Source organism: Saccoglossus kowalevskii, chromosome 10 (assembly GCF_978046115.1).
Source record: "Saccoglossus kowalevskii chromosome 10, keSacKowa6.1, whole genome shotgun sequence".
Taxonomy (NCBI): domain Eukaryota; kingdom Metazoa; phylum Hemichordata; class Enteropneusta; family Harrimaniidae; genus Saccoglossus; species Saccoglossus kowalevskii.
Window position 1 is genome coordinate 9,791,719 of NC_140650.1, and position 21,851 is coordinate 9,813,569.

A 21,851-nucleotide genomic window follows, 5' to 3' on the forward strand; every position below is an offset into this window, starting at 1 on the left:
ACATTTTGATCATAACTTTTAGCCAATGGGAAATCATTTCAACTTGGGTAAAAAATAAGAGATAAATAGAAACAGACTCCTTAATGTTGCATCGTCATTTTAGTGGGGAAAATATGATGTTCAAAGACACAGCATGTAAATATATGGCTGATAAAGCATAATAGTGGTTGCTAAGGGCAAAATGGTTAGAAGTTCATGCAGAGTTCAAATCTTACATACATGTATAGGGTTGATATAAAAGAATTTAAGCCATGAGTGAGCTAAAATCATTGTACCCTGGGTGAGTGTGGCACAGACTCAATGGGGAGGCCAATAAGCCACTGTAGCCTGGGTGAGTGTACCACAGACACAATGGGGAAGGCAAAGCCACTGTAGCCTGGGTAAGTGTACCACAGACTCAACAGGGGGAGGCCAATAAGCCACTGTAGCCTGGGTGAGTGTACCACAGACACAATGGGGAAGGCAAAGCCACTGTAGCCTGGGTAAGTGTACCACAGACTCAACAGGGGGAGGCCAATAAGCCACTGTAGCCTGGGTGAGTGTGGCACAGACACAATGGGGAGGGCAAAGCCACTTGGTAGCCTGGGTAAGTGTACCACAGACTCAACAGGGGGAGGCCAATAAGCCACTGTAGCCTGGGTGAGTGTACCATAGACACAATGGGGAGGGCAAAGCCACTTGGTAGCCTGGGTAAGTGTACCACAGACTCAACAGGGGGAGGCCAATAAGCCACTGTAGCCTGGGTGAGTGTACCACAGACACAATGGGGAGGGCAAAGCCACTTGGTAGCTTGGGTAAGTGTACCACAGACTCAACAGGGGGAGGCCAATAAGCCACTGTAGCCTGGGTGAGTGTACCACAGACACAATGGGGAGGGAAAAGCCACTTGGTAGCCTGGGTAAGTGTACCACAGACTCAACAGGGAGAGGCCAATAAGCCACTGTAGCCTGGGTGAGTGTGCCACAGACTCAACAGGGGGAGGCCAATAAGCCACTGTAGCCTGGGTGAGTGTACAACAGACACAATGGGGAAGGCAAAGCCACTGTAGCCTGGGTGAGTGTGCCACAGACTCAACAGGGGGAGGCCAATAAGCCACTGTAGCCTGGGTGAGTGTACCACAGACACAATGGGGAGGGCAAAGCCACTTGGTAGCCTGGGTAAGTGTACCACAGACTCAACGGGGAGGCCAATAAGCCACTGTAGCCTGGGTGAGTGTACCACAGACTCAACATGGAGGCCAATAAGCCACTGTAGCCTAGGTGAGTGTACCACAGACACAATGGGGAGGCAAAGCCACTGTAGCCTGGGTGAGTGTGCCACAGACACAATGGGGAGGCCAATAAGCCACTCGGTAGCCTGGGTGAGTGTGCCACAGACACAATGGCGAGGGCAAAGCCACTGTAGCCTGGGTGAGCGTGCCACAGACTCAACGGGAGACCAAAGCCACTGTAGTGATTTGAGTGAGTGTACCACAGACTCAATGGGGAGGCCAAAGCCACTCGGTAGCCTGGGTGAGCATGCCACAGACTCAATGGGAGACCAATGCCACTATACCCTGGGTGAGCGTGCCACAGACTCAATGGGGAGGCCAGAGCCACTATACCCTGGGTGAGCGTGCCACAGACTCAATGGGGAGGCCAGAGCCAATATACCCTGGGTGAGCGTGCCACAGACTCAATGGGGAAGCCAGAGCCACCCTACCCTGGGTGAGCGTGCAACAGACTCAATGGGGAGGCCAATATGCCACTATACCCTGGGTGAGCGTGCCACAGACTCAATGGGGAGGCCAATGCCACTATACCCTGGGTGAGCGTGCCACAGACTCAATGGGGAGGCCAATATGCCACTATACCCTGGGTGAGCGTGCCACAGACTCAATGGGGAGGCCAATGCCACTATACCCTGGGTGAGCGTGCCACAGACTCAATGGGAAGGCCAATGCCACTATACCCTGGGTGAGCGTGCCACAGACTCAATGGGGAGGCCAATGCTACTATACCCTGGGTGAGCGTGCCACAGACTCAATGGGGAGGCCAATGCCACTATACCCTGGGTGAGCGTGCCACAGACTCAATGGGGAGGCCAATGCCACTATACCCTGGGTGAGCGTGCCACAGACTCAATGGGGAGGCCAATGCCACTATACCCATGGGTGAGCGTGCCACATACTCAATGGGGAGGCCAATGCCACTATACCCTGGGTGAGCATGCCACAGACTCAATGGGGAGGCCAATGCCACTATACCCTGGGTGAGCGTGCCACAGACTCAATGGGGAGGCCAATGCCACTATACCTTGGGTGAGCGTGCCACAGACTCAATGGGGAGACCAGAGCCACTATACCCTGGGTGAGCGTGCCACAGACTCAATGGGGAGGCCAATGCCACTATACCCTGGGTGAGCATGCCACAGACTCAATAGGGAGGCCAATGCCACTATACCCTGGGTGAGCATGCCACAAACTCAATAGGGAGGCCAGAGCCACTGTTCCCTGTAGAACAGACTCAACATGAAGGTCAAAACTATATACCCATGGTGAAGATTCATTCATTTAAGACTGTGATGTGAGGACAGTTTCATTCACCACATTATTTTCCACACCACATATCATGGTCCCATGCAGCATATAGCATATGTAAAATACAGGATACAGCATATCTTCACTACACACAGTACATTATTTCAATTTCATGACTTGGATTATTATCACATTATCTGCTGAAAACGTTCCCCCCCAATTCATTTCAGATACCGGTAGTCATGGAGGTTTTTAGCAGATAATATGTTGAAGCTTCACAGTAACTTTATAGTCAATTCATTGGTGTATTAAAGTCAAGCGACTTGCATTTTGTAGAAAAAATTCAGCAAATCCAAAATGTTTCCTGTACTAGCAAGCTTTCTTTTTTATACTTAAACCAAATCCTCATGCAAACAAATTTATTTTTCCAATTTTATTTTTTCTCTAAACCAATACCAATAATCATTCTGATTATTGCAAAGAATATTATTGTTAGTCGCTAAGCAACATGATGAATTTAAAAGAAAACACTTAAGCAGCTAGGTTCCAATAATCAACATTCTCATAATTACAGATTTGACTCATGGACAGACAAGAAACACAGTCCTTCAACAACAGAGACTGCACAGCCAATAATCCTTATCAAACAATGATTCCATTGGAAACCCATTCTCCCTCAAGGTTGGGTACACAGAATTCTTTGATAATTCCCCTTGGAATACTGGGAAAGGATACAAGTGATGAAACTTACACTTCCAGAGTTATTTTGCAATTATCAGTGCACTGCCTTTTCTCCATACATGATTAATCTTCAAGTCCTCATACTCCTGTTACAAATACTTCCGTTTGGTGATTTTGTTTGTCTTTGCACAGACTTCTTATGTTACAGTTTTTAATTTAACACTCAGGGTAAAAATAACTGGCATAGTAAGAGAAGGTCATATTCTATGGTTGCTCTTATTTTAATTAATTGATCATTCAAGACTTAATTAATTAATGAAATGCTGTGTTAATGCCGTGAAAACCATTATTTTGGGGCAACATAGTTCATTTTTATGTATTTTTCTTTATCAATTTTGACTATTTTGACAATTTTTTCCCAGGTCTTGGTCAAAATTTAAAAAAAACAGTATGGACAAAATTATGGGTATATTTTGTGAACTTAAATTTTGTTTGCATAATTTTGGATGTTCTGAATCAGAACTAATATTTTAATTGACATACCCCCAGCAAGCTTTACTGTACGACCCTGGTATGTATGTAGTCTTGGCTTTTACAAACTAAAGATGAGGTTTCCATACAGTAACTGAACAAAACTATACACTATTATAACATGTACTCAGAAATGAGAAAATTTAACCTTTTTACCACCAGTTTCCATTTTCATCACAAATTTACAAAACAGTTTCGTTTATAGTCTGCACTTTCCTTCAGAAGATTAGGACAAAAATAGCCAATTTTTTTTAGTATAAACTGAAAATTGACTCAAATTATGTCTGTTGGGCTCCAAGATTAGGAATCATTTCCAGAAATAGTGAAGAATATAAGAAAGTCAAGAAAGTCTGGTGGTGAAAAGCTTAACACAAGCATTGTCTATAAAACTAGAAGAGAACAAAGAAAATTATTAAACTAGAAGCCTCATAACATTACAATTCATTGAATACTATCTTCTTTATTTCAAAATGACATTTATTTTTACAATATTTTATTTTAATGCATTTTTCTAATATATCTAATTTTCTAATATTTTAAAATTTTTATTTTGACTGATTTATAACTGAACATGTATTTACTTGAACAGAGCTTCTACATGTTTCAGTATATGAAATTGAAAGCTTTCTCAAGATTTTTCAAGACCATGATTTTAGAAATTTAACATTATAAGACCTCTGGGGAAAAAAAAAAAAAAATTCCAGGCTTTTTCAAGGTCTTAAAAATGTAAAAATAAAAGTAAAGCAAAAGAACCCCCAAAGATGACAAACAATGCTTTTTACTTTAGCCTAAAGAAAAAAATACTGTTTCTGGTGAGTTTGATATTTGCCAAAATATTGTTTTCATAGATAAATAAAAAAAAATGTTTCATCTCATCTCTTTTTTTCTGGCCTGGTATTCACAAATCTTTTTCACATCAGTTTGTTTTTCAGCCTGAGTGTGCTTTGATTAAAAAAAAATGCTTGACAAGAACAACTAATGAACAGCAACACTGACCCAATTTCATATGACCCTTGGAATTTGTCAGATTTTATTACAATTTAGGGATGGATTTGTCACCAAGCCACATGCCACCTTAAATTCACCAGGGTATCCTCACTGTCAAGTTCAGTTTGCTTTATATCTGTTCTGTATATCACATGGTTTCCCTTATGCAGAAAATGCAGTACAAGTAGATTTTTTTAATTTTATACAATTTTTTTTAATTTTATACATTTTTTTTTAATTTTATACATTTGTTTTGTCTAGATTTAAATTTCAAAATGTCATAGCAATCAGTTTTCCTAATATGTCCTTATGGTAAAAACATTCAAAAAAAACAAACAAACTTAACACTAGCTCCAAATGCATCAAAATCTGAATCAAAATGGAACATAACATACATACACCAGAGCAATAGCACAATTTAGAACAATCAGCCACAAATTAGCAATAGGAAGGGGTTTATCCAAAAGCAAAAACGCCAAATGAACAGACTAATAAGTGTACCATACATTGCAATGAAGTACAGAACAAAATACATCATCGTATGAGCTGTACATTAACAGTGAACTTAGAAATACAATGAACATCGTAGTACAACAAATCAACCCAGACTGTCAAAACAGAAATAAGACGGAACAGTTTAGATATACCAGGTATTATTGAAACATCGAATATAAACTTGAATCTGCCATCCAATGATGTTTTATAATTATGCTTAACTGATACAACATATACCATTTTTTTGAAGTTTAAAACACTTTCTATTCTATTCCAAAATATTGTCAAAGTGTATGGCTTTAATCCCTAGGAATCACCACATGACTATCTCTCTATTTTCTAATCAAGCAGAGTGACATTCCTGTAAATGAAAGATGGTGATTGTACTTGGTGCGCTACAGTAGATGAGCTTCAACGCCAAACGGACAGACTGAAATAAGATATGCACATAGTTAATGAGGCCACAACATCAAATAGACAAACTGAAATAATAGTTAATGAGGTCACAATACTGAACAGACAGACAGACTGGAATTAGACATGCACATTATGAGGATACAACAGACTAGATTAAGATATGCACATTGTTAATGAGGTCAGAACAGGATTGAATTACATAATATATGCACATACCTAATGAGATCAAAAGAGACTGGAATTAGATATGCACATACCTAATGAGTTTATTATGTGCATAGTTAATGAGATGACAAAAAGTTCCAGTTGATACTTCACAATAAATACTGGATTTGCTCTATCAGTAGTTATACGCTTATGTGAATGACAACAGCAATAAGACCATAGTCAAAACAATAAAGATCCACTTACAATGAATGTTATTTTTAACTTATGTGCGCTTCTATTGAAACTGTACTTTTTTACTTGAACATTGTCTACTGTTCAGAATATGAATTAAACATTGCACTGCAAGTGGCACACTTCACTGGTATGCAAAATTTACATAAATATTGTGTGAGGCAAAGATTTTCAAGTGAGGTGCATGATGAGAAGCAAAACTTTGTTTTTTGACATGTAAATGTAAATGGTGAAGTAAAAGGCAAGACAAAACCACACAAAAAACAAAACATGCAACCAACTAGAACTCATCCACACCCACAACACAACTCGGTGACCTTCTCAATGGGTCGTTGACCTCAATCTATAACCTTTGACCTTAAGAGATGGATGTTATTAAATCAACAAGTGTGGGAAATAAGTGGTTTACAGCAACAAGTCAGACATATAAAATGAAACCCATTAAAAGAAGTCTGCATTCAAAGTAACTCTTGACATTTGAGGTAACAAAATGTTATCTGAAAGAGTCGTATATGCACACTATTATTTTAACGATATCAGCTCTTATGTAAATCCCAATAGACTGGCGCCCTCTAGAGAGATTACAGAGAAATTCAATTATTATTCTTTATCTGTAGAATTTCGGAAAGACATGATATAGAGGAGCTAGGCACAAAGGGGTTGATTCCCTTAAATGTCGTGAGTAAAGTGGATGGCTAATTCCGAGGTAATCACAATGTTCTGCCATGCTTTATCAGGTTGAATACGTAGATGAGTGGTGTCTATAATACAGTGTCATTCACATACACTTTAAAAAGCACAAGAGATCTGATTATGAAGAGGAATCTGCATCACTGTGTTTTGTGTTGTCTCCACATCTATAGAAACTGCCATTGTCAGATTGAAGAGAATCTATTCACTGTGCAAGAAAGAGAAACTATTCCCTCAGATTTGTACCATGTGTAGCATATCCATGTTTTTAGAAATAATCAATTTCACCTAGTTATCTCTTGATGCATTATGGGTTGCTAGGAGACCAACAAAGAATGCATCCATCTTTTATTCCACTTTGATTATTATTCATTGCGCTCAGTTCTCAAATTATCTGTATAAATAAAACTATGCTGAATGAAAAAAAAAATGCATGTAATATTACTGTTTATATTTATATTATGAGCATAAACAACAAAACAAAATTGGAACATTGCAATCATACGGTAATGGGTGAGTGAGGATGATATGTACATCAGTGAAATACAACCACAGTCAGCTGGCGTACATGTGATAATAAATTAAATGTGATTAAATTCCTGATATTTACTATATGGGGACATCAATCTTGAATATGGCTTGTAATAATTTAGTTTCTAGTTGTATTCAAGATGGCCGCCCCCATATAGTGAATATCAGTACTTTTGATCACAATTATGTGTACGATAGCTGATTGTGAATATAACATGCGAGAAAGGCAAATTTTGAAGAAATTTGGGATTGTTTGGTCATAAAGGTACTTTTTCATTATTGCACATATACTTGATATTCTGCTTCAATCTGTGAAGTTTTAGTTAGTGAAAAAAAAAAAAAGATCATTGCTACTTCAGGGTTTCTTAAAAAAACACACAGTTCTAATCTAATTCTCTTTGTTTTTCCCTTTTTAACTGACATACACAAATCAAAAACATCATTTTTTTGGTCTTATATAGTTTAAAAATTATGGTTTTCAAAAAGCACTTTTTTAAAAAAAAATGTAATTCGATAAATGCATTTCTTGCAGTTTAAAACCCTCAGTGTTCTTCAGATATGAATTCATCTCTTCATTAAAGTCGGAAATATTCAGTTTTCTCTTTTAAATCATTTTTTTTATAATTTTTTGATCATTTTGGACCAAATGGCCATAATTTTACTATTAGCTACATGTCAAAATTTTAGAAAAAATCTGTGAAAAATGGAACATTTTATTCTGCGAATGGTGACGAAAGTTTAATTTAGAACTTTTTCGCTGGGTTTTATTTCGACTGATATGCTTAATTAAAACCCTACAAATATGCAAACTATAACCAGAGAATGTATTCACAAACCAGTGAGATTAAAACCTAGTCAAATCTTCTAAAATTCAACGCTATAATTTTTTTCAATATTTGAATTTTTTTTTAAATTTTCGAACCAAAAGGAAATAATGTTCTATTGGCTATATGCTTTGATCAAAATATTGTGAAAAAATTTGAGTGAAATCGCACAGATTTATTTTGAGGATGGTGACTAAAGTTGACTTTAGCACTCAGAGGACTAAGACTGAATAACACATAACAATGGTATTTAGAATAGGCTGTGATAGGGTCAATGTCCTATACTATTGTTATCTTACAGTGCAATAAAAAAAGATGATCTTCATTCTTTGTTTGTTTGGGCGAATCCTTCAATATGCTGTCACATCTTCATCACCCAAGGATAACCCTTGACCTCAAGTTGACCTTGCAAGCATGAATTATACCATAGACCTTAGAAAGAGGTCTCTGATTATAGGCAATATAGAGCATGGTGACCGTTAAATTACTTTTCAACTCATTCAACCTTCAAATACTGACATTTAACAATGTTATAATCACAAGGTCTGTTACAGTATATCAGTGACAGTCACAATGTGGATGAAATTGTTTCCTGTCTATTATCTCAAAGGAACAAGCTTGTCCAATCTTTTAGTGACTACAGCTCACATGGTTGCCATGGTTGCCGCAGTTTTCCTTTACACTAAAAAATCTGCAATATAGACTGTAGACAAAAGTGTGCAGGTAATCAACAATTTTTCAAAACAAAGTAGGTACCAGTAATCAACTGTAAAATTTTGATAATTTTTGCTGTAAACCATGAAAAAAAATATAATTTACAATTTTCACTTAAAAAATTTGGCTATTTTTGTCCCAATCTTCTGAAGGAAAGTGCAGAATTTTGTGAATGTGTGATGAAAAGAAGGAACTGGTGGTGAAAGGGCTAATATTGTCATGTACTACGGTATCTGTAACAACATTTTAAAGCTATGTCTTGATGACCATGCATATGAGCCGATGGAATGAAAAGAGGATTTACTAATGAATGCGACTTTGAGAGTACCTTGGTTAAGTTTGGTATGTTTTCGCAAAATGCAAATAAAAAAAACACAGTGATATTCAATGACCAGCACAAAAAAGTTAATTATAAAAAGAGTGGGTGGTGTTCATATGGTACTTTATATAGTGAAAAATATGAACAGTGATCAGATGCTACATTTACATGACAGCATTATATCGGGCCCTACAGCTTGAGCTGCAAAAATGGTCGTGTATGCGCTTTTGACCTTAGCCAGCTTGAGCCAAGTTCGGCTACAATAAACCCTTGGGGTTTAACTCTGATAGGATTGGGCCCAACAAGCCTCGACCGCATATACGCAACAGCTAATTTATCTGGCCAAATCATGCCCTCAGTCTACTTCTTCAAATAACATGTCATTTTAATTATGGCGGAGACAACATTGCTTGTAATTTCGCATAATTTCTGACTTGATGAAGAGGTGCACGCCTTAATATCTATTTGACAAAGTAAAGAAATTCTGTGATAGATTGATATCTCATCGGGAAACAGAAAAAAAGGCTTACGAAATTATGCATCAAAAACTTGAAAGGACGACTGAACAGATCCAATGGAAATTGAAGGAACTTTTTGAAGAAACCGAAGATAGTTGCATCCTGTTTATTCAAGAGTATAACAGTGCATTGTCTAAGACTCATGACTGTCCTACACATTGTGCCATGTTGTAAAGAAAAATCAAAGAAAGCTTAGAAAGAACTCCTGTGTGCTGAGAGTATTAAAGAGACATATTAAAAATTAATTCAAAATTTAGGATTTGGTTTTCAAACGAGAAGCTTGGCAACTAATTTTTGTCTGCTATTTGAGTCGCATAACATGAAAAACATGTGATTCACATTATCAAAATTTATAATACATACAGAAAATACATTCAATTTTTCATCATGGTTTTTAGTCTAATTTATTCCAGAGCACCTCTGCAATGAATTCAATTTAAATCTGATTTTTTTAGATATCAGAAATGGGCTAATAATAGATAATCAATATGCATGTTTATCAACATTAAACTAATCATGTCTGTGGATTACCTCAATGAACCAATTGAATTATTATATATAGATTTAGGTCTATATATTGTTTCAGGGTGCACATGTACAAAGTTTCATTATAATGTGTTTTAATCCTAAGTAAATTAGTGGAAAGCTGAAAAGTAAATTATTATGCAAATTAGGTAATTATTATAGATGTATAAAAACCTAAACTAATTTGATCATCACATTGTGTTAGAGTACATATGTACCAAGATTCATTAAATTAAGATAAGTACTGTCACAGACCATCTATGTATGAAGTTTTATTGAACTGTGATTAGAACCAAAAAATTTGATTTATTATGCAAATTAGGTAATTAATATGATCTGATTTTAATTCAAAACTGAGTGGGTCTGTGGACTGTTCTGGAGCATCAATGTACCAAGTTTCATTGAAATGGAATAATTAGTACATGTGATATAAGTGTAAAAGCCAAAAATTAACTAATTATGCCAATTAGTTGATTAATATGCACACTTTTTTAATTAAAATTAATTAGGTCTTTGGATTGTTTTAGAGCATCTATGTACTAAGTTTCATTGAAAAGTAATGAAGTAATAATACTTGAAATATCAAAAGCTGAAAATGTATTAATTATGCAAATTAGGTAATTAATATTTCACATAAATGTCTGTGCATCATCATCATGTATCTATGTAAGTTTCATTGAAATGGAATAATTAGTACATGTGATATCAGTGTGAAAACCAAAAATTAACTAATTATGCAAATTAGTTGATTAATATGCACACTTTTTTAATTAAAATTAATTAGGTCTTTGGATTGTTTAAGAGCATCTATGTACTAAGTTTCATTGAAAAGTAATGAAGTAATAGTACTTGAAATATCAAAAGATGAAAATTTATTAATTATGCAAATTAGGTAATTAATATTTCACATAAATGTCTGTGCATCATCATCATGTATCTATGTAAGTTTCGTTGTAATGTGATGATTAGTACCTAAGATATCAGTGGAAAAGCTGAAAATTTACTAATCATTATGCAAATTAGCTAATTAATATGCACTAATTTTTACCCCAAACTAATCACATCTGTGCATTTGTCCAGAGCATCTATGTACCAAGTTTCATCAAAATCTAATCAATAGCTCTTCAGATAGCACACAGGAGTCAAAAACAACAACACAAGCATGACATCAAAATTGTTTTCATCCATGTTGTTTTCATACTAAGTATTGAGGCGCTGTTCCATTCGGCTCTGATCAAACTGAATTAATCTCTAGCAGACTCATTCGTTTGCCCCCCCCCCCCCCACCATGTAATCACATAGGAGATAATCTCCTGTTAATCAGTTGGAGGAGCAGTAGTTCGGCTCCAATAGAATGCTGCTGTGTAAAGGTAGTATATATGTACAAAAATGTTTGTGACTTGTTTATTTTATTATATTACTTGTTTATTTTATTTGTACTGTATTTGCTATTAGGAGCGTATGCACTTAAGTAAATGATAGATAAGAGGTACAAAAATGTATTTTAATTATATATTATATAAGTAATGTTGTTTTTTTCTATTAAAAATATGCTTCACACTTTCAATAACAATTTAATAATTTTTTATGAAACTGACTTTATATTAGTTCCTTAATTAGGGTAAAGTAAAAACACATTTATCTCCCAAAAATGTTCTGTTACCCAAATTTATTTTTATTTTGCTTAGAACCATGTGTTATATTAGACACTATCGGCAATTCCTCATACTTTAAGGAAACTGTATTGTCACATTGTGATGTTTGATAAGCTTCACATGGGATGTAAGCAATGCATATAAAAATTGACTGTTCATTCAAATAATGTTTGCATGCACACTGTGTGATGACTGCAGTCATTTACTATATAAAAAATAAAATGTGACACATGCAGATCCATCAAAATAAATCAAAGAAAAGCATACATCTGATATTTCATTCACCATCTGAGTATTCTTTTGATTTTCTCAATACGCACAACTTCTCCACTCTATATTGTATATTTAATTGAATCACAGAATCAAAAGATCAAAGTAAGCTTAGAAAGAACTGTGTATAGAAGCACATCACAGTGAAAATAGGTAATTTTTAAAATTCATTCAAATTTAAGAAGCCTGGATATAAGTCTCCTATTTAAGAAGCACCACATTAAAACAATGTGATCCACAATATTGGAGTTGATATAATACGCACAGAAAGTTGTTGTTGAAACAAAATGAATAGATTTGATTGTACATCTCTAGTTTGTAGCTGATTTATTCCAGAGCAACTGTCCGACAATAATTTAATTTGTATCTGATTTTTTGAGAAAATAAAAAATTAAAATTTATGCAAATAAGATTATCAATATTCAACAATTTTTAACCCTGAAATAATCACTTCTGTGGATCACCCCAGTGCATCTATGAACAAAGTTTCATTGAAATCTGACTGCTGCTATCGGTACTTGAAATCTATGAAACAACTAAAAACTGGCTCATTTATTTAAATTAGGTAATTATAATTAGTATGCATGGTTTTAACCTGAAACTAATCACTTTTATGGATAACCCCAGAACACCTATGTATCAAGTCTCATTGAAATATGATGAGTTGTTATTGGGGAAAAAAAAGCTAAAAATATGCTAATTTATGCAAATTAGAGAATTTATATACGCAGATGTCAACAACCAAAAAACAAAGTTTAATTAAAAAGCAACATCTGGTTCTCAAGGTATCAGTGAAAAACTGAAAATTGGCTAATTATAAAAATTAGGTTAATGATTCGCGACTTTGATATCCATACAAGGTGATATATTAATTATTCTATGTTCCATGCATGTATCACTCAAATCTATTTCAGACCAATGGCATGACAGAACACAGTGAACTGACCAATGGCATGACAGAACACAGTGAACTGACCAATGGCATGACAGAACACAGTGAACTGACCAATGGCATGACAGAACACAGTGCACTGACCAATGGCATGACAGAACACAGTGAACTGACCAATGGCATGACAGAACACAGTGCACTGACCAATGGCATGACAGAACACAGTGAACTGACCAATGGCATCACAGAACACAGTGGACTAACCAATGGCATGACAGAACACAGTGAACTGACCAATGGCATGACAGAACACAGTGAACTGACCAATGGCATGACAGAACACAGTGAACTGACCAATGGCATCACAGAACACAGTGGACTGACCAATGGCATGACAGAACACAGTGAACTGACCAATGGCATGACAGAACACAGTGAACTGACCAATGGCATGACAGAACACAGTGAACTGACCAATGGCATGACAGAACACAGTGCACTGACCAATGGCATGACAGAACACAGTGGACTGACCAATGGCATGACAGAACACAGTGGACTGACCAATGGCATGATAGAACACAGTGGACTGACCAATGGCATGACAGAACACAGTGGACTGACCAATGGCATGACAGAACACAGTGGACTGACCAATGGCATGATAGAACACAGTGGACTGACCAATGGCATGACAGAACACAGTGAACTGACCAATGGCATGACAGAACACAGTGAACTGACCAATGGCATGACAGAACACAGTGAACTGACCAATGGCATCACAGAACACAGTGAACTGACCAATGGCATGACAGAACACAGTGGACTGACCAATGGCATGACAGAACACAGTGGACTGACCAATGGCATGATAGAACACAGTGGACTGACCAATGGCATGACAGAACACAGTGAACTGACCAATGGCATGACAGAACACAGTGAACTGACCAATGGCATGACAGAACACAGTGAACTGACCAATGGCATCACAGAACACAGTGAACTGACCAATGGCATGACAGAACACAGTGGACTGACCAATGGCATGACAGAACACAGTGGACTGACCAATGGCATGACAGAACACAGTGGACTGACAATGAGTATCATCACAGAACACAGTGGACTGACCAATGGCATGACAGAACACAGTGGACTGACAATGAGTATCATCACAGAACACAGTGGACTGACCAATGGCATGACAGAACACAGTGGACTGACAATGAGTATCATCACAGAACACAGTGGACTGACCAATGGCATGACAGAACACAGTGGACTGACCAATGGCATGACAGAACACAGTGAACTGACCAATGGCATTATGGAATACAGTGAACTGACCAATGGCATTATGGAATACAGTGAACTGACCAATGGCATTACAGAACACAGTGAACTGACAATGGCATTATGGGATACAGTGAACGACCAATGGCATTATGGAATACAGTGAACTGACCAATGGCATTATGGAATACAGTGAACTGATCAATGGCATTATGGAATACAGTGAACTGACCAATGGCATTATGGAATACAGTGAACTGACCAATGGCATTATGGAATACAGTGAACTGACCAATGGCATTATGGAATACAGTGAACTGACCAATGGCATTATGGAACACAGTGAACTGACCAATGGCATTATGGAATACAGTGAACTGACCAATGGCATTACAGAATACAGTGAACTGACCAATGGCATTATGGAATACAGTGAACTGACCAATGGCATTATGGAATACAGTGAACTGACCAATGGCATTATGGAATACAGTGAACTGACCAATGGCATTATGGAATACAGTGAACTGACCAATGGCATTACAGAACACAGTGAACTGACCAATGGCATTATGGGATACAGTGAACTGACCAATGGCATTATGGAATACAGTGAACTGACCAATGGCATTATGGAATACAGTGAACTGACCAATGGCATTATGGAATACAGTGAACTGACCAATGGCATCATGGAATACAGTGAACTGACCAATGGCATTATGGAATACAGTGAACTGACCAATGGCATTATGGAATACAGTGAACTGACCAATGGCATTATGGAATACAGTGAACTGACCAGTATCATCACAGAATACAGAGGACATACCAATGGCATGACAGAATACAGTTTACTGACCAGCATTACAATAACCCAATCCCTCTTGCAGGATTTCAAGAATTTTGAATTGAAAAATGATGTAGGGATACAGTTTTGAATTTGTTTTTTGTATTACACATCGCCTGCTAATGGCATTTTTTCCCATCCATTTCCGTTCTCGGGAAGGCTTCTGCAGACAATGGTTAAAACTATTCAGTATGTTTACAAGATACATAGATGTTCATTTAATAAATAAAGTTTTCAAACACATGCGTTAAAGGTTTATTTGGATCCACAAAACATCTACTGAAACAGAAAACAGTCATTGCCCTATTCTGCTGTACAGTGAGCACTTTACCGACGCACAGAATTGCAAAAAAAAATTATGATGGGTGCACAATGATGTAAACTATAGTTATAAGAGCACTCACCACTCCTGTTGATAATGTTGTTCTTGGTGCCGGTGCATCAGGGAGTGGTCTTTTCTGTTGTTGAACTTGACTTGGAGCTGGTCGACTTTTCTCTATGAAAATATTAAAAAAATAGAATTAATAAACAAGAATGCCATAAAATTATGGTGCCCAAAGTGTTAATCTTAATTTTCATAGATTTTTAAACTTTATCCTTTTTAATTCCTGGAAAGTTCACTGCTTTCATAAAGTTTCAGTTAAATTTTCATTTCTGGACTTGGAAAAGTCAGTCCTGCTGTTACATGAATGGGAAAACATACTTTAACATGATTTTAAAACTTTATCCTTTTTTTATTCCTGGAAAGTCTACTGCTTTCATATAGTTTCAGTTAAGCTTTAATTCTTTGACTTGAAATAGTCAGTCCTGCTGTTATATATACAAACATGGTGTGCAAAAATTCACTCTGTTGGAATTATTTATATATTAGATCAGGAGAAAAAACAATTTTTCCATCTGCTATGTGCACAAAGAAATGGGAAATAGCAAAGCCTAATGAAATTACATTGAGTTAATGCAGTTTAGTATGTACCGGGGTACTGTTAAATAAATGTTGAGCTCTGTAGAAATGTATTCATGATCCTTAAGGTCCAGGTATTTTCAGGATGCACAAATTCACTAGTAAATGCAATTTATTGATTATTTTCCCTGAAAAAAAATTGGCAAAAAACGAGGTATAACTGGAAATTACAAGACAACAACATCCTAGAAAATGTAACAAGATTTGTTACCTTCAGAGGTTATGCAAAATGCATGAACAACATAGCTCTTAAATGATAGTTCAATATTTTGAATTTTCCCACATAGTAATAACTCCCTCTATTGGCAAATTTGATAGTACGCTCATTAGTTATTTAAAAAAACAAAACAATAGGGTATCTCAATAACCGTGTCATGACTTCTGAAGATGAGACAGGAAAAACAAAGACGAGTGGAATCTAGCTGCTATAAAGGCAAGTTGAAATTTTCTTTTTTTCGGTGCAATTTCAAAAATTAAATGAATGTAAAAAACCCTACAATTTTTTAACTTTTTGTTACTGATCACACATAGTCAGGATAGAATCGTGATGTTTTGTTGCTAATTTTTATAAATTCATATTGACATATTCAATACATGCTTTATTGCTAATATTCTTCGAAAGAAGCACATTCTGTGTATTTTATATACATACCAAGGATGGATATAAAGATAAATTTAATTTAAGCTGTATGGAGACATGCTGAGATTCAATTTTTAAATTTATTTTGAGACAAAGACACTGTAGTACCAGGGGTATAATGAAGATGACATCACTTTCTTACCTGGAGTAATCTTTTCAGGTTTTCTAGTGTTATCTTTGGGAAGGTCCGGCAAAGCTTTACCCATTGGACCAGCAGGTCTAGTTATTGGTGGCGGCAGTAGTGGTGGTGCTGCTGCTGACCCATCTCCACTATCACCAGGAGACATCTGATGCGGTCGTCCTGGTAACGGAGGTGGTCTGAATTCTCCATCTCCACTGTTACCAGGGCTATCTTTTCTTGAGAAAGTCGGTTTGCTTGTTACATCATTGTCACTTTGCCTAGGAGTCCTAAAATCAATGTTTTTATTTTCCAACAAGTTCTTCATGTTGTTGATAATGTTTCCAACTGCTTTTCCAGAATCAGAATCGGTACCAGGTTTGACAGAAGGAGTTTCATTTTTATTTTTCTGTGCAATAAGATTTTTCTTCCATTGAGGGACATTGTCAGCAGCCTCTGTTTTTTTATCTAAAGTAGGAGCATGTTGTTTATTCTTTTTTGCAATGAGATCTTTCCTCCACTGAGGAATATTGTCAACAGCTTCTGTTTTACGTTCTATTTTAGGAGATTGGTTCCTCTTACCGGGAAGACTTGGAGGAGTCAAATCATTTTTGTGACCCCACTGTTTAGGGGGATTTACTTCACTGGGGGTAGCCTGAACCGGAGGTTTTGGTGGCCAATTCCTCTCAGCTGGAGTAACCCCTGGTAATGGCATCTGTGGCCTAGTAGTCTGTGCTGGTGGCAGTTCTGAGAGATAGAAATCATATGGGATGAAAGTATTAAACAACATATCACTCTTTAGTAAAATCAACTTTCACAAATGCATAATTTGTTCCCAGCTTGTTTTTGATCAAAACCTGCAGCCAATGAGACTGGACTAAAAATATTGACAAATAACCGACAAATACCTAAAAATGACCAATGCACCAAAATTCACATATCATAAGCAATAAGCCATTTATTGTGTGCTATTACTGCCACAATGTACAGTTAGCCAAGTATGTTAGACATACCACAAGGAAGACGGGGCAAGATGGCCATGGTTCTTATGTGTGAAATAATTTATAGTATTGGTGTACCACACTTTGAATGCGACAATATATTTAGACATATTTAGACATATTTTGCTGATTTTTATATTTATATAACTTCTGTATTCCCAATAATTGACCTGGATTTTGAATGGATTTTGGTTGTATGGACACATTTGTTATTTTTGTCACCTAATTTAGATTTCAAGTGCATTTTTTTGCCAATCTCCTCACGAAATTACATTTGTATATACATTCTCAGCAACCCAGTTCTTGAGAATGAGAAGTTAAATAACTGAGACAGGGAACACATGTACATGGCACATACCTGAATTTCATGGGAGAATTGACACTGGATTACATAGGGGTGAATTCTTTTATGAATTTTACATCATTGGTTGATGTGGATACATGGCATTATCAGAGTTAGCGATATTTACATTCGGTAGCCAGCTACACACTGAAATGCCGCCATGGACTCTGGTATTACTGGTATATAGCAAAATGGGGTTGAATGCATACAGTACTTATGCCTATACCAGTGAAAACCTAACTTTGATTTAAGTACACGTTCCTGTATAGATAAATTTAACCAAAATGAGCCAGAATAGAGATTTTTTACAGATTTTTCGTTGTTTTAATGGTTTGCGTTTAGTTCATCTGTTTTGTCTAAAACTGTGCCTATCAATTTGCTGCATATCAAAATTTCTTTCATATTTGATTGGCAGCTGAGATGACCGAACTAATCTAATCACGTAGCAGCTATGATAACATCATGAACCCACAGCTACTTCATAGATAGACCACAAACCTTCAGCAATCTCATAAACATCTTCAGCAGGTTGAGACTGCTCCACCATTTGTAAATTATATTGCGAATGATTTCCCGGACGAGCAGGAGATCTCTCTCTCTGTTGTGCATTTATCATACTAGGCATGTTGCATTTCTCTTCTTGCTGGCCATATTTACCAGTTGTTGGCAGCGGTGGTGGTGCTACCTGGTTTTTAAGCTTCCATGCTGGATAGTTCCCCGTACGAGCTGGTGAATTGTCTTGTGCTTTTAACTTACTGGGCAGACAAGGTTTCTCCTCTTTTTGCTGACCCCAGTTTCCAGTTTTAGGCAATGGGGAAGGTGTAGCTTCCTGGTTTTTAAGTTTCCAAGCTGGGTAGTTTCCTTTTTGAGCTGGAGTATTCTCTCTCTGTCCAAATGGTTGTTTTTTCAGTAGTGGATTCCATTGAGTATATTTTTGTTTTGGAGGTGGCTCAACTTTGGGTTCAACAACAGGCAAAGTGGGGACATGACTCTCATCTGGCATTTCATAATCATCATCATCATCTGTAGAAAAATTATAGAAAATTACAGACACATTTAGGCCACTTTAAGCATGCATTTACACTGTATTTCCCTGCCCCAAAAACTGACAGCTTGAAATAGCATTTGTCTTGAATACTTTTAATAATTAATGTGTGTCTTTGATTAAATATACTACGAGAAAGAGCTGGTTGTCAATTTATTTCAATTGCAAAGTCATAAACGCTGTGCAAAATTCATATGGAACTGATTATGGAACTTTATTTAATTTATTAGGACAGGAACTTATTGATTGACCTCTGTGTGTTCGTACCTATATCTTGGACATGCCAGAACCAATTAAATTCAAATTTCACACATACATCATACATAATATTATACATATATGCACATCAGTTTGTTTCACGATCTGATTTAAGATTACTAAATGACATCAATTTTTGTGCTGAAAAATGATGAAAAACAAGCATTTACAAAACCAGATTTTGGCTGTTTATAGATGGATTTTGTTTAAACTTGGTACATATATATTGGACATTGTGGGACCGTGATGTTATTTAGTTTTAATGAATTTGGTTCTAGTGCCATATTTCTGACTTGCTTTGACTGTTTATGTTCAAATTTTATATATTCAATACATCATGTCATAGATATACAGAATTATTGGTTTGATGATCCAGTTTTAAAATGGCCGAATAGTGGCCATTTTTGTGCCATTTTCGTAATTTCAGAACTGGATCTTGGTGATGTATATAACATTTTGAATGCAATTTTATTTTACCTTCTTCTGGAAGTGGCTTTGGTTCATCTTCAGGAACTTCATACAATTCTTCCTCGATGGGAGCTTCGTAAATATCACCATCGTTTGGTTCAACATACATACTGTCATCCTAGGAATAGCAATGCAATGTAACAATAAGATAACTGCAACATTTCTAGTCACAACATTCATGCTATTACCCAACAAGCAGCCTCTCGGCTGAGATAGCTCCTCTGTTAGCAATGCACATTTCAATTAAAGAACAAAAGATATCATTAGAAAATGAACAAAATGTATAGTATCAAAACAATCAGACGGTTTTCAACAAGAAGTGGAAAATATCATCTTTTACCAAAAATTACAAAAATATTTATCAAAATTAGAGAATTGAAGATATCATCATGAAATGAACAAATCTGAGTTAGAACCACATGTAGTACCTATATATGGTAAGCTCCGCTCGACAAAGTCGACAGTGGAGCTAAAAATTACCGAACAGTCACATAAATTCTTTATTCATGATTTAGTTTTCAGCATATCAGTGCTGCATTATGGCATTGAATCAAGCGCAGGATTTCTGTTTGATGATTGACACATACAAGAAATATAAAAAATGTACTGATAAGCCATCATGGAAAACAACAACATTCACAAACTTGCAGCCATCTCTATGATTTAAAATGTTTAACCTTTTCACCACCACTTCCCTCTTTTTGTTACAAATTTGCAAAATAGTCTGATTATATTCTGCACTTCTCTTCAGAAGATTGGGACAAAAATTGCCAATTTTTTTGAGTGAAAACTGAAAATTTACTCAAATTTTGTCTGTTGGCTCCAAAATTAGGATTCATTTCCAGAAATATTGAAGAATATAAGGAAAAATGTACAGAAAAATTTGGGTGGGGAAGTCTGGTGGTGAAAAACTAAATTAAACATAACATCGACCAAATGTACAAGAAAATTTGGGTGGGGAAGTCTGGTGGTGAAAAACTAAATTAAACATAACATCGACCAAATCAAAAATGAAACTCACGTTATCTGTCTAAAACTGCACATTCCTGCTGACTGTATGGTAGCAAAGCAGCTAAAAAATCTCAAATTAGTGATAACTATGACTATCCCCATCATAATTTACATACAAACTACGATTATACTAATCAAACTCAAACTCACCTCTACTGGAAGTGGTATCGGTTGTGATTTCGGTGGCCTGGGAGGCAGATATGATGTGGGCTGCTGTTGTATTTGTTGCTGTATTTGTCTTGGTGGCTGCTGTCTTGATGGCTGCTGTTGTCCCGGTTTAGGTGGACGAGGAGGTGGACTGTAGGAACAAATGAAAACAACTACATGGTAAGAGTATCAGGTAAACTAACAAACAATTTGCTAGGACTTGGTTTAATTTTAATTTTGCGACCACAGTAACTCTGTCATCACCATCGCAATACTTCGTCTTAATCAACACGAATCAATTACAAATATCAATACTTGACTTTGTTCTGAGTTTAAAATAAAAAAACACATTATTATTACTAACATGAGGTTACTTTGTCCATTTTGCGATATTCCAAAATGACCCTGAAACAATAAAATTAACAAAACTATTAATGTCAGTGTAATACTAGGTTATTACAAGATTATACACGGAGGCAGTACGGTGATTGTATTATTCCTTATGGACTGATGGAGGTTGTGCGCCAGGAGCGCCTGAGATTGTTAAGGCGCGTAAGCTGTACGACCAAGGGCAACAAAAGCAGTATCCAGTCTATAATTGTTTTATCATATACCGTTTAGGTGTAATTACAGTTTTACCATGACGTGACCTCAAAAACACGGTGTAATTTAGAATGACGCGTTTAAAACATGGTTGATGCATAGTTACAAAATGTAGTACTTTCCATTGTTGATGAAAGCTAG

At 36.4% G+C, this 21,851-nt stretch overlaps 1 protein-coding gene across 1 annotated transcript in view; it reads right to left on the bottom strand.

The window, feature by feature from the left end:
* LOC102806532 (uncharacterized) overlaps positions 1–21,851 on the bottom strand; it is a 54,911-nt gene that overhangs the window by 21,169 nt on the left and 11,891 nt on the right. Inside the window, exons 12-17 of the mRNA XM_006819981.3 lie at positions 21,472–21,512; positions 21,111–21,258; positions 19,959–20,067; positions 18,677–19,201; positions 16,859–17,581; positions 15,520–15,611 (exon numbers count right to left, since the gene is read on the bottom strand). Of these exons, the coding sequence (XP_006820044.3) occupies positions 15,520–15,611; positions 16,859–17,581; positions 18,677–19,201; positions 19,959–20,067; positions 21,111–21,258; positions 21,472–21,512 (1,638 nt within the window). The remainder of the gene's footprint in view (positions 1–15,519; positions 15,612–16,858; positions 17,582–18,676; positions 19,202–19,958; positions 20,068–21,110; positions 21,259–21,471; positions 21,513–21,851) is intronic.